The sequence below is a fragment of the Ursus arctos genome, unplaced genomic scaffold, assembly GCF_023065955.2.
Source record: "Ursus arctos isolate Adak ecotype North America unplaced genomic scaffold, UrsArc2.0 scaffold_29, whole genome shotgun sequence".
Classification (NCBI taxonomy): Eukaryota; Metazoa; Chordata; class Mammalia; order Carnivora; family Ursidae; genus Ursus; species Ursus arctos.
Genome location: NW_026622974.1, coordinates 12766052 through 12780077, shown reverse-complemented (window position 1 = coordinate 12780077; position 14026 = coordinate 12766052). Strand labels below are relative to the sequence as shown.

The following is a 14026-nucleotide window of genomic DNA, read 5'->3' as shown; positions in this document are numbered from 1 at the left end:
ACAGGCTGCTCTTTGTGTTCTGGCCCCAAGGTGGGAGTGGTGGTCGCAGGGCATCAGTCCTGGAAACAGAGCTGCTTCTGTGAATCAGGCCACACACCCTCTCCTGTCCTCGGTGGCTGGCCTTCCAACCCAGCCCCTTGCAAGTGCCCACGCGTGGTTGTGTCTGCCAAGGAATGAAGAGAACCAGCCAAACCCGAGGGGGAAATGCTACCTAAGAGGAAAGCGATGAGTCTGCTTTCATTGCATTTCTTTTCTCTTCTCTTTGGTGCCCGGATACCAACTTGCATGGAAGAGATGACAGACCGGGACATCGGGAAGCCTCGGTGTGCCTGGGGTCTGTGGCTGGCCGGCTGGCGGTAGAGGGCGGGGATCAGCTCCAGAGGCCTTGCTTCCTCGCTCTGTCAGATCCGGGAGACACCCAGGCCCTGTCTCCACAAGGTGGAGGAGGAGGGATGCAGGTCAGACTTTGGGGATGACCTCCAACAAGTTGTCGGTGTAAGGCTGTGCTCCTGGGGTTTGACAGTGAGCGGGATCTGGAGACGATGGCCTTTTGGAGCTCAGGGCGGAGAGGATCTTTCACGTCATATATTCTAGCCCACTTGGCCTGATCCTTTCCACCTTATCTGTAAAATGGGGATATTATTAGTATCTATCCTGTAGAGCCATTGTGAGCATTCCATGAAATAATTTCCGGAAAGCCCTTAGGACCATGCCAGGTGCTGACTAAGCACTTCAGACCATTAACTGCCATAATTGTTGTTGTTGTTGTGAATGGATGAGAAAACTGGGGTCCAGCGAGGTAAAATACCTTTGCCTGAGGTCACCCACCTGCTGTGCAGCAGAACTGGGCCTGGGATCCAAGTCCAGTATGCTTTGCCAGAGCAGCTCTCTTCCTGGCATCTTTGGTCTAGTTGCAGGCGAGAGCTCAGCTTCATGTGCCCCTAATAGAGTACGGCGTGTGGAATGGCTTAAGTTTTGTTATGGCTCTACAAGCGTATGCTCCGTGTCGCTGCCTTTGTGCTCGATGCTCTGTTTTAGTTAAAAGTTCAGTGAAGCTTTCTGTGTGTGTGTGTGTGTGTGTGTGTGTGTTCGAGGGGGAGAGAGACGGAGAGAGGAAGAAGGGAGGGAGATGTGGCCCCTCCTTCATAATTTAGCGTTCTCCCTTTGCATTAGTATATTAGCACATTTTCACTTTTACCCTTTTACCCACTGAGCCTGGCATTTAAAATGCTATTAAACCCAATAATGTTTCCTATAAACAGCCTTAGAGGGATGGGAAATAATTGGAATGACATTTTTAATAAGCTCCTGTTTCTCAGCCCTGTGTGTGCTACGAACCCAATGAGAACTTGCAGACGGGAGCTTGGCTGTGGTTCTGTCCTTGCTCTGAGGTTGGCAGAGGGTTATGGAAGGGGGTTTTGGGGTGTCAAAGGACCTCGTAAAGCACAGAGAGTGGTTTTTATGCTAGAGAAGTAGAACTGCTTTTTTTGAGTAGTCTTTTGTTTTTCAAATTAATGAACATGGTGAATGAAGGAGCAGATCACTCCTTCCTCCTTCAGATGGCTTCTGGAAAGCATAGAGCCAAATTTCTGACCACCCTTAGCCAATGAGGAGAACTTCCTGGACTGCATTTTTGGGGATCTGCTTCATTCCTTACTCCCCCTCTTTGCCTTCAAGAGAGATTTTTTGGTCCTCTCCTGCTTCTCTTTAATGTTGCCATTCTGTTTTATGTGCCATATTGTGTGTATCCTAAATTTGTTTTTGGGACACACTTTTTTTTTTAAGATTTTATTTATTTACTTGACAGAGAGAGACAGCCAGCGAGAGAGGGAACACAAGCAGGGGGAGTGGGAGAGGAAGAAGCAGGCTCCCAGCGGAGGAGCCGGATGTGGGGCCTGATCCCAGAACACCGGGATCACGCCCTGAGCCAAAGGCAGACGCTTAACGACTGCGCCACCCAGGCGCCCCTTGGGACACATTTTTTAAGAATCAAATTGAACGTGCCTTTTCTGCTTAAAAAGTTATGGGGTCTCAGGAGGCCCCTGTATGCATCTGGGCCCCATGTTTATCTTCTCCGTCTATAAAACAAGGAACCTGACATCAGCTTGCTGAAATACAGTAAAGTGGGAGCAAGCATGACTGCCTACAGAGAAAGGTGCATGGCCCAGAATGGTTTCTCCTGCTGCTACACAGAGGTTGGGGATGGAAAAATACTGGAATTTGGTGTTTTTGCCTTAATCAGAGTCCTAGATCCTGTACTCTGAGAATCATGTTCAGGAAACATTTGTTAAGCATTCATCTTGGTTGCTCTTGTAGCTGCTTGTTGTGTTAGTTCATCAAATAGGTATTTATGAGATGCCCTATGACAGGCCCAGCACTGGCGACTCTGGGGGTAGGGGTGGGAGAAAGGACATGGATCTGAGCGTAAGTGTGGGCAGATGACAGGCTGAGGGTCAGCTAGCGGAGCACAATCCTGGCTCCCCTATTTAATCACGTATTCATTTAACAAGTACTTACTGAGTGCTGGTTGTGTCCTAGGCACTGTTTGAGGCTATGGATTGAAGATAACCAAGACAAGAAAGTTCCCTGCTTCCCTAGAACGTCTATTCCAGTGAAGGGACAGAGTTTAAAAATAAGTAAAGATAAACCCCATTAAGCTGTACACTTACAATGGGTAAATTTTATAGTGTGTAAATTATACTTCAAAAAGGTGCTGCCGAAGAAAATATCTTGGTCCTCATGGAGCTGGCAGTCAGGTTTGTCCCAACGCAGTTGATCCTTGTCCTTCGCACGTTTTGTGTCTGCCGACGCTCCTGCTTGCTAGAATTTATTTGTAACTCTAAAGTCAGCACTGGGCGATTCTGCCATCATTTGTGGACACGCATACAGCAGTGGAAAATTTGAGTCCCCCCATGAGCACGTTCCCAGCCAAAGTCAAACAAGACGACGCTTTGCCTTCTAGTTTCAGCTCTCCTGTTGTAAGCAAGTGTCCTTTTTGTGGTCAATTCCGTGCCACTTTTTTTTTTTTTTTTGCATGTTTGTGTGTTTCGTTGCCAATTTTGCTGTTCGAAATGGTCCTTACCCCAGGTGCTTGAATTGCTATTGTTCGTAAGCATGAGAAGGCTCTGATTTGCCTGACTGAGAACATACGTGTTATGTATGTTAGATAAGCCTCTGTCGGCATGAATTATAGCGGTGTTGGCCGTGGGTCCAGTATTCATGCTTTAGCAATACATGTTACATCCAGTGTCTTTAAACTAAAACACACATAAACAAGGTTGTATATTGATGGGTTGATGGAAATGTTGTGACCAGAGACTGTGGGTGTATTTTCCTGGGAGCAACAGTCCCATGTCCGCTAACTCTGTGTCCGCAGTGACTTCATTGAACAGAACTAATGTGAATAAAAAAAAAGTGACAGTATCTTCAGGACTAGGGAAAGAATATATGTACAGCCCCTATACCAAATATCTATCTTCCTCAAAGGAAAAAAAGGGGGATGATTCTTTCAGGAGATAAGAGTAGTAGGCTCTATACATTTACATACACTGTCAAATCCCATTTTGTTTAGCTGAGCTTTTTGTGTCAAATATTAGTGACCCTGTGGAAAATATTAATGAAAAGTTCTAGAATGGGTCAGGAAGTTTTTATTATGTAGCCAGGTGTTTGTTTGTTGACATGAATAAACAAAAGTTGACCTATACATTCTCCATGTAGCTAACTAGACTTCAAACACCTTGGTGTGCGTTGAATAGTTCTGTATCTTGGTCTGTAGGGTGCTGTAATAACTGGTTCAGTGACAGAGCTAAAAGTGTGATTTAGATGTTATTTATAAGGTGTAGCCCTTTTTAAATTTTTTTCACCCTTTCACCCCTTGCGTCAAGTTACGTAAACATAGCTCAAGTTATAATGTCAAAATAAAATGAAATAAATTCCAAATGGATGCGTGCATAGGAAGAGCTCTCAGAGAACTGGCATCAAACATGCAGAGGGAGACATAAACACGGGCTGCCGAAGGGAAGAAAGCAGAGAACACAGAGGGGATGTTAGGTTTTTATGTATTTCCGAATTGTTCAGTGTTTTAAAGTATGTGTATTTCTTTAGAAGTTAAAATAAAAATGTACTTAGGACATAAATGAATTAAGTAAATTCTGTGAAGGGCACAGGATAAGTTCCAAGACAGAGACTGGCCTGATGGGCTCTCCCCGAGAAGATGGCGAGGGCCAGTGTCTGCACAAGTGGCTTGCAGACTAGGCCGCACGGGGGAGCACTCTGGGGAGCTTCGCAACGTGTGGATGGGTCAGGTTTAGTGGGCTGGGGGTGACCCAGGCATAGAGATTTTAAAAGCTTGCCCAGGGATTCAAATGTGCGAGCTAGAGTTGAACACCAGGATTCTACACATGGAACTACACTGTATCGCAGAAATGGACTCTGGCCACCTGTGGGGGTTCCTGCCGTTGATGGGGGTCTGGGGCGCTCTAGGGCAGGGCTGTGGGAACTGCAGAGGAAGAATATGGGTGGGTACACGGCACCGACCAGCACGTTTCTCCTTTCCTGCCCCAAATTCAGAGTCCAGGATAAGGTGTCTGATTGGCTGGTCTTCTGTCCTGGGGAGAGGGCCTGGCCCTGTCATCCTTCCAGGAGGAAGCTGGTCATCAGAGTGACCACCTCCCCCAAACACGCGCACGTGTGTGCGCGCACACACACACACACGCACAGCTGGGGAGAGGTGTTTCCCCAGGAAATGCTGGTGCCTTCAGGAAGCAGGGAATGGATACTGGTCAACCAAAACCTCACAGAGGCCCACTCTACTCCACGAACTTAAAAGATGGGTGTGTTTCCTGGATGAAACTGAATGGGGATTTGTGCCTGGGACATGCGCGGTGTTTAGTAAATGCTGTCTTCTTGCCTGTCTGCCTGCCTTTCTCCTCTCTCTTCCCTTCTCCCCCTTCCTCTGGCTTCCATGTCTTCTCTTGCAGGCCTGTCAGCCTGAGAAGACAAGGCTTACCCTCAAAGGAGTCATGGCAGACAGTATAGAGTCAGGCAGTTGGGTCAAGGATGACCAACGTGAGTGGAGTTCAGGAGGGGACACCGCCGTGGCTGGAGTGGTGGTGGGGGAGGGGCTTCATGACCTCGTGGGTTCCGGTGGGTTAGCACCCAGGTGGTGTCGAGGAGGAGGCTGGGGGATGGCAGGAGATGACAGGAAGGACAGCCAGACAGTGGGGCGGATGCTGAAAGAGTGGGAGCAGAACGGCTGAGTGAAGCACACCAGCCTAGACTCAGCTTTTGATTTTTCCATCTTGTCCATCAAGTGATTCCCGAGCCCTTCCCATGTGCGTCTGGGTTAGTCCCTGTGTGCAATGAGTGGCACATGAGGAGGAACAAAAGGAGTAGACAGGAAGGGTGGTATGGGGGCGCGGTGCAGGGTGCCTCCAGTGGAAGAAGGAGTCCCACCCTGTGAGCAGTTAGGGACGACTTCATCGAGAGGCTACAGGTGAGCTGAGTTATGATGAATAAATGAGATTCTGATCAATGGGATTTGGGGTGTGTGTATGAGGGGGTGTAACAGAAGTAGGATACAGAGCGAGAGGGGCAAAAACCCCCCAAAGGAAATAGTAGCACATTTTGGCTGGAACAGTGTCCATCTGTTCTAAAGAAACAAGGGCAATTAGACTAGAAGGGAGGTTGGGAGCCCCCTGAAAAAGGTCTTCTGGACCACAGCAGGAAGGCTTTGGGGTGCAGGTGGGGAAGACCTGTGTGTTTGGAGAACGCTTTGTGTTCCGCAGAGCGCCTTCTTACCCTAGTCTCCTTTGACTCTTTCCCTGCGAGCATGACAGAACACGTCCCAGACAACAGCACAAACACGGGAAGCCTCATGCATGGCTGTGTACAAAGAGCAAATGACACCTCGCTGCAGAGCCATGGGGTTTGTTGATGGGGAGGGTGGCCGAGGACAGTCCCCTCCTTCTCAGTGTGTTGAGAGTCCACCCCGGGACGGTCTGCAGTGCACCATTCACTCGGTTCCATGCTGCTTTTGCTGTGCCGGTGCGCTCCCCCCACACGCACAGTACAGCCTTCAGACCTTTTTGTTGAGAGGAAAACCAGTCAGTCTTTAGTGCTGAGGTGTATCCAGGGGCCTCCTCCTCCCCTGGCCTCCTCCCTTGCTTCGGCTCGGTGTGGGTGGTGCTTCTCAGCCCCAGCTGCACGTCAGAAATATCTGGGGAGCCCTACACCACACTAGCAGCTGGGCCAGTGCCACCCAGAGCAGCTGGGGTACTACAGATGCCCCTGATTTTGTGGACAAGGGAGACTGAGGCTCGGGGTGTAAGGTTACACACCTAGCAAATGGCAGAGCCAGCATTTGACCCCAGGTAGTCAGTCGATCCTTAAGTCCAAGCTTTGAGTCCCCACATTTGGTCAGCTCTTCCCTGCAGGATGAATTGCCCGAGGCCTTATTTGGCTACGACTGGCCAGGTGACGACCAGAGACTAGGCACCGCGCAAGTAAGAGTTTCGAGGCAGCTTTCGAAATAAACAAGCCAGCGGCGTGGGGTGTTACGTTGTGCCCCGAGCCCCAATGCACAGTGGATGTGAACTTCGCAGCTGCAGTTCTCGGTTTCTGAAGCTCAGGTGTAGACCGTCCGCGTGCAGTTAGTTAACCAGTGTGCTGGGGAGTCCTCAGCTCAATGGAAGCTTCTTGAAGTCCAAGTCCTCATTTGCTACCGGTTTCTGTCTTCCACAGTGCTGGGCGCCTAGGAGTGACTTAATAAACACTTGAATGGATGGCAGGCAGGTCTGTGCCCTTGGCTTGGGAGCTCTCGGCTTGTTTGGTTTCATCTGCAGCGAGTACGAGTCTAGATACCACCAGCGCCCAGTATAGTTTTGCTTGTTTTAGTGGAGGTATCGGGAGGCATGACATTCAAGAAACACGGGGAGACACACAGACAGACAGTGCTAACGCCTCCCGAGGTTCTACCCTTTTGTAATAGGACAGGTCTGTGGGTCTGCGATGCGAAAGGGAAGGGACCTGGGGGCTGGTAGCAGGATCCGCTTGTTTCTTTTGATGGGACCAAGAAGCTAAAATGGAACGTTTTCCCTTTATTTTACAGGTCACCGCCAAGACTGCCTTCCTGTTTATTTTACCTCAGTATAACGTCAGCGTGCCTGCAGCAGGTAGGAAAAGCACGAGTGTGTCTTGCCCCGGCCCCGTTAACTCTGAAGGCCTCGGGAAACTTACTTTTCCTGGGTGCATGCACGATCTTGTTAGCTGTTGAGGCTTAGCCTCCCACCTCCTAGCACCGCTAAGAGACAGTTGTGGGCCACACACAGCCCTCGGCCCACGGCTCTGCCCTCTCGGGGTCCTCGGGGCCCACCATCAGGAGCCAGGCACCACACCCCTCTTCCAGTAGCAGAGCGCTGGATGTCCTCTTGATGAGTAAAGGAGCAATTTTGTTCGCTGAATCTAGCGTGGGTACAGAGGTGAATCATCTTGACTTCCAGGGGTGGGTCTCTTTGCCTGACTTTCCCAGTGACTAGCTCAAGGATTCAGGGGGCAAATCCCTTACGCCATGGCCTACGGAGGATGTAGTCCCTGGAGCCAGACTCGGGGGAAACTGAGCTTCAGGGGCAGCCCAGTCAGTTCTTTCATGAGAGTCAAGCTGAGGGAGGCTATCGAGAGAGGAAGAGAACTCCATGCTCAGGAAAGGAGAGACAGGAGCCCCCACGGCCAGTGCAGGTGGTCAGGAAACAAGGCCTACTCCAGCCCTGGCGGGCACCGTGGGCTCTTGCATTCGGGGCCACGTGGCCCGAGGTCACATTCTGCCTTCTCTGCTTCTGCCCCTCGGTTCTTTTATTAAAACGGAAGTCAGGTCGACACACAGTGTTACACGAGCTGCTCCTCTCTCCTGACAATCCTTCTAACTAAGACACGTCTAGATCCAGTGGTCCTTACGATTTACTAATTTAAATTGTTTAGCTTTTTTCTGTTTTGTTTAGTTTTTTAAAATTTATTTGAGAGAGGGAGAGAGCAAGAGAGGGAGCACTGGAGTACGAGCAGGGGGAGGGGCAGAGGGAGAAAGAGAGAATCCTCACGCAGACTCCCTACTGAGCGTGGAGCCCAACAACGTGGAGCTCAATCCCAGGTCCCTGGGATCGTGACCTGAGGCAAAATCAAGAGTCAGACGCCTAACTGACTGAGCTGCCCAGGTGCTCCTTTTTTCTCCTGATTTTTAAGAAAATTGTGAAAAAATACATATAACACACGATTTACTATCTTAGCCCTTTTTAAGTGTACAGTTCGGGGGCATTAAGCACGTTCACACTGTTGTGCAACCATCACCACCACCCATCTCCAGAACCCTCTTCATCTTGCAACACTGAAACTCTGGACTCATGGAACAGTAACCCCCCCCCCCCCCTCCAGCCCCTGGCAACTACCGTGCTGCTTCCTGCCTCTCTGATTTGACTACTCTAGGTCGCTTGTGTAGGTGGACTCATACGGTATTTGTCTTTTTGTGACTGGTTAAAATTTATATTTGTATATAAACATTTTTTCAAAATATATTTGTGTGATACATGACTCTCAGAGGAAATTTATAAAATGCAGATAAACATAGGAAGATAAAAATCACACGTGACACCACCACCCAGCTAACCACTACAGTTCATGAGTATTGATTCATAACCCACTGTTTTTGCTTCGAGTATATGATGAGCCTTCTTCCCATGCCATTCATTATTATTCTGTTCAGTAAGGTATTTTGAAAAGCTGCAGACTATTTCTTAATAGGGATTACCACAAATTATCTATTCAATCCCATATTATTGGATATTTAAGTTTCCAGCTTCTGTTGTAAACAGTGCTACCATAAACATTCTTGGGACTAAATTTTTAACATGCATTTATGATTATTTTCTCAGGATACATTCCTGCTACTGGGGTTTCTGGGTCAAGTACTATGTACATTTTAAAGGTTTTATATATGCATTGCCAAAATACCCTGTCATCTCATTCTTATGATCCATAAGTCCTAAGTTTTTAAGTCTTTTTTTGCAAATTTAAAATAGACAAGATTTTTCTTTTTTTAGTGTCAGGATGCCAATTTATTAATTTATAAAGAGATTCAGCAATCGAATGTTGTGTTGGTATTTTCATTGCATTTCTCCCTGAAGTCCATTTATATGGGACGCCAGATCATAACCCAACACTGCATTATTAATTTAGCATGAGCAAGTATTGTCCTGGGGACTACAGCAGCTGATGTGCATGTGACCAGGGCATGCTTTTATTATGGGAAGAAGGGCCTCGGAGATATTTGGGTTTGGTTCCAGACCACCATCATAAAATGAATAGTGCAGTAAAGCAAGTCAGATGAATTTTTTGGTTTCCCAGTGCATATAAAAGCTATGTCTACACTCCACTGTAGCCTGTTAAGTGGGCAATAGCATTATGTCTAAAAAGCAGAGTACGCACCTTAAGTAAAAAGTAGTTTATTGCTAACAAATGCTAACCATCATCTGAGCTTTCAGTTGTAATCTCTGATCACAGATGACTGCAACAAACATAATAACGAAAACCTTTGAAATATTTTAAGAGTTACCAAAATGGGACACACAGGCAAGTGAGCAAATGCTGTTGGGAAAATGGCACCGATACACTTGCTTGACAGAGGGTTGCCATTAAGCCTTCAATTTGTAAAAAATTCAGTGTCTGCGAAGTGCAGTAAAGCAAAGTGCACTAAAGTGAGATGTGCCTGTGTTTGCAAAGCCAGATCGCGAGCAGAGGTTGATTTTTGAGTTTGAAACTCTCCCAGAGAAATTAGCAGACAAGTGATATCCTAAAAGAATCCATCTCCCACTGGAATGAGAAGGTAGACTTCTGGCTCCAGGGCTGAACCTGGAACCTGTGAGCGTAAAGACCTCCCACCGGGATTTGGAGGTGTGCCACTATTGATCATATTACGCTCTCATTTATTTTTTTGCTTTGTTTTAGAGAGTTACTTTTTTATTTGAGAGAGCATGAGGGAGGGGAGAGGCAGGAGGGGGAGGGGCAGAGGGAGAGGAAGAGACAGAATCCTGGAGCAGACTCCCAGCTGAGCACGGAGCCTGACAGGGGACTCGATCCCAGGACCCTGAGATCATGACCTGAGCTGAAATCAAGAGTTGGACGCTTAACCGACTGAGCCACCCAGGTGCCCTTGATTCTGCTTTTTGCTTATTCATTTGCTTTGTTTTTTTAGATTCCACATATAAGTGAAATCATATGGTATTTGTCTCTCTCTGACTTATTTCACCTAACGTAGTACCTTCTAGGTCCGTCCTTGTTGTCGTAAATGGCAGGATCTCATCTTTTTTTATGGCTAGTATTCTGTGTATTCTGTATACATACACACAGACACACACACATACACGCACCACATCTTTTTTATTCATTCGTCTATGGATGAACACTTTGGTTGCTTCCGTGTCTTGGCTACTATAAATAATGCTGTAATAAACAGGGATACATAGATCTTTTTGCATGAGCGTTTTCACTTTCTCTGGGTATGTATCCAGTACTAGAATTATTGGATCATATGGTATCCCTATTTTTACTTTTTTGAGGAACCTCCATGCTGTTTTCTGCAGTGGTTGGACCACTTTACATTCCCACCACCAGTGCGCATGGGTTCCCTTTTCTCCACATCCTCACCAACACCTATTAGTTTTGTGTCTGATTCTAGCCATTCTGACAAGGGTGAGGTATTCTCTCATTGCTTTGATTTGCATTTCCCTGATGATTGGTGATGTTGAGCTACTTTCCACGTGTCTGTTGGCCCTCTGTATGTCTTTGGAAATAGTCCGTTCAGGTTCTCTACCCATTTTCAACTAGATTATTTGGTTTTTTGGCATGGAGTTGTAGTTGTTTACGTATTTTAGATATTAGCCCCTTACCAGGTAGATCATTTGCAAGTATCTTCTCCCATTCTCTAGGTTGCCTTTTTGTTTTGTTGTTTCCTTTGGTGTGCAGAAGCTTTTTATTTTGATGTAGGCCCAATAGTTTGCTTTTGCTTTTGTTTCCCTTGCCTTAGGAGACACATCTAGGAAAATGTTGCTACAGCCCATGTCAGAGAAATTACTGCCTGTGTTCTCTTCTTGGATTTTTATGGTTTCACGTCTCACATTTAGGTCTTTAATCCATTTTGACTTTATTTCTGTGTGTGATGTGGTCCAGTTTCATTCTTTTGCATGTCACTATCCAGTTCTCCCAACACCATTTATTGAAGAGACTTTGTTTCCCCCATTGTGTATTCTTGCCTCCTTTGTCATAGATTAATTGACCATGTAAGTGTAGGATTATTTCTGGGCTCTCTCTTATATTTTATTGATCTGTGTGTCTAGTTTTTGTGCACAAAACATGTCTGATTTCTGACTCCTAGAGCTCACCATTTATTATGGAGGGATTGATAATAAACAAGTAAACAAGAAAAAAATTACGGTTGTGGTTGGGGTGGTGAAAGGAACAGATAAACTTATGTGTGATAAAGAAAAATAAAAAAATAAGGACAGAAGATGTTGCTGAGAGGCTGACATTGGAGCCGCATATGTGTGACAAGTTGTGTTGGGGGCAGAGGGAGAGAGTCCAAGCAGAAGAAAGAGGATTCCAGGCACAGGGATTAGCATGTGTGAAGGCCTCAAGTGAGAAACAAATATCTTGGCACATTCTGGTGTCTGAAGGAAGGCCAGTGTAACTGGAGCCTACTAGGTTTGGCATTTTTCTAGGGTGGGGCTATTGAATTCTGCTCCTGGCACCCTCCTCCAGGCCAGAACAAGGCGTGGGTAAAGGTGAAGGTACATTATAATCCGTACTGAAACGAGGAGGTTTCAGTTACTTTAGAAAGAAAGGATAAAGTATTGTTAAATAGCCTATCTCTTGTTTAAATCTTGCCATTTGGGGCTATTTGAAATATGACAAGCAAATACTCAAGAGAGGCAAGGGAATCAGAAGAGCCCGCTTAATTTTGTGTTGGGCCTCATTACCACCAGCCCGGTGCGGTCACGTTTGGTTTGTAAGAATGGGAGGAAAGCAGGCGTCTCATGGGAAACCAGCAGTTCGCAGTCACGGGTCTGTTGAGGTTGCGATTTTTAGAACCCTCCTCCCAAATCTCTGTAAGGCTGAGGGTGCTTGGGAACATATCCTTTTTGTATAAATTCTGAATTCTAAGGTTTCTTTAAATTGTGTGTAACTTGCTCAGTTCAACATTTGTTTATTTTTCAATTCGGCATTCATTTATTTTAAAGATTTTATTTATTTATTTGAGATAGAGAGCAAGGAGCAGGGGAGCTGCAGGCAGAGGGAGAAGCAGACTCCCCACTGAGCAGGGAGCCCCACCAGGGCTCGATCCCAGGACCCTGGGATCATGACCTGAGCCGAAGGCAGACGCTCAACCATCTGAGCCACCCAGGGGCCCCTCAGTTCGACATTTAAATTTGAATTTTAGTGGAGCAGTGGCCGTGTTCATACAAAGCGGTCTACCATTTCTGAATCCCCGTTTATTTCCTCAGCTGAGGTTTTCACATTCTGCAGACAACAACTAATGGTAATGTTGGTGAGTTTCTCGCCTCTGTCCTTCTCTCTTGCCTCCTCCCAGCTCCCTGCATCTGTGTATAGGGCTCAGGTCATAAAAGTGCCAGAAACTGAGTGGCTTAACAGCAGAGATTCATTGTCTCACGGTTCTGGAGGCAAGAAGTCCAGGATCAAGGCGTCCGCAGGGCCCGCTCCCTCTGTGGGCTTTGGGGCGGGTCTGTTCCAGCCCTCGGTCCTGGCTTCTGGGCCCTTGGCTTGTGGCCGCAGAACGCCCGTCTTCATACGGCATTTGCTCTGCATGCATGTCAGTCTCCGTGTCCACGTTTCCCCTTCGTAGAAGGACATCAGTCACGTCAGATGGGGGGCCAACACTACTCCACCGTGACCTCATCTTCACTCGTGGCATCTGCTACGATTCTATTTCTAAATAAGGTCACGTTCTGAAGTAGCAGGGGTTAGGACTTCAACACATGAATTTGCGGGGATGCAATTCAACTCATACCACCAGCCATAAATGTATGATTTTGTCCTGTTATAATGAGCTGGCTAAGAAGATTAAGCCCCATTCAGAGAGATGGGCATTATTGTTGTAGTAATAAGTTGTGGACAGCCTGATGGAATGCCTGCCCTGCTGGCATCCTTGTGTTTTTGTTTAAAGTCAACAGCCATGAAGCAGGAGGTGTTCCTTGTTACCAAATCCTACTGTCCTTATTCCCATTTTGCTACCCTGTTTGGGTTGTCAGACTCAGCACATGGAAATCCAGGACCACCAGTTAAACTTGAATTTCAGTTAAGCAGTATTTTCTTTTTTCCTTTTTAGTATGAATATATCCCAGATTATACATGGGACATAATCATGCTAGAAAAGTACTCTTTATCTATCTGAAATTTAACTGGCTTTTTTTTTTTTAAAGTAGGCTCCACTCTGGGCGGGACTTGAACTCACAACCCTGAGATCAAGACCTACGCCAAGACCAAGAGTTGGGCATTTAATGGAGCCATCCAGGAGCCCCAGCCGTCTTGTATTTTATCTGGCAACCATAAACCCGGCCCAGCTCTGGCAAGGAATAAAATGTCCAGTTTCTGGTGTAACCATTAGAGACGGAGTCGTCTTTCTGATTAAAATACCACCAAGTGTCGGTGTTATGGCCAGAAATATAGAGAATGTAAAAGCTCAGAAAAAGATTCTGTACACAGAGTCTTCTGTCTCATCCGGAGCAGGTGACTCCGGATGGGTTTTTACAAGGTTGAGCACTAACAAGGTTGTTTTGGGTTGTGCTACTAATTTGCCGAATGACTCAAGGCCTGCTGGCTTTTCATCTGATCTAGAACAGGTGACCCGAAATGGGCTTAGCATTTACAAGGTTGTTTTGGGTTGTGCCACTAATTTGCTCAGTTGTCTTGGGTGGACTGCTTAACATTTGTTGTCTCCATCCTTCATCTGCAAAATTGAGAGCTGTGG

General features: G+C 46.7%; 1 protein-coding gene across 2 annotated transcripts in view; it reads left to right on the top strand.

Annotated features, from left to right (window-relative positions):
* The window catches only part of TRAM2 (translocation associated membrane protein 2), an 81750-nt gene that overhangs the window by 34486 nt on the left and 33238 nt on the right, over positions 1-14026 (top strand). For both annotated transcript variants that reach the window (XM_026507253.4, XM_026507251.4), the window contains exon 2: positions 7109-7172. In XM_026507253.4, the coding sequence (XP_026363038.2) occupies positions 7109-7172 (64 nt within the window). The remainder of the gene's footprint in view (positions 1-7108; positions 7173-14026) is intronic.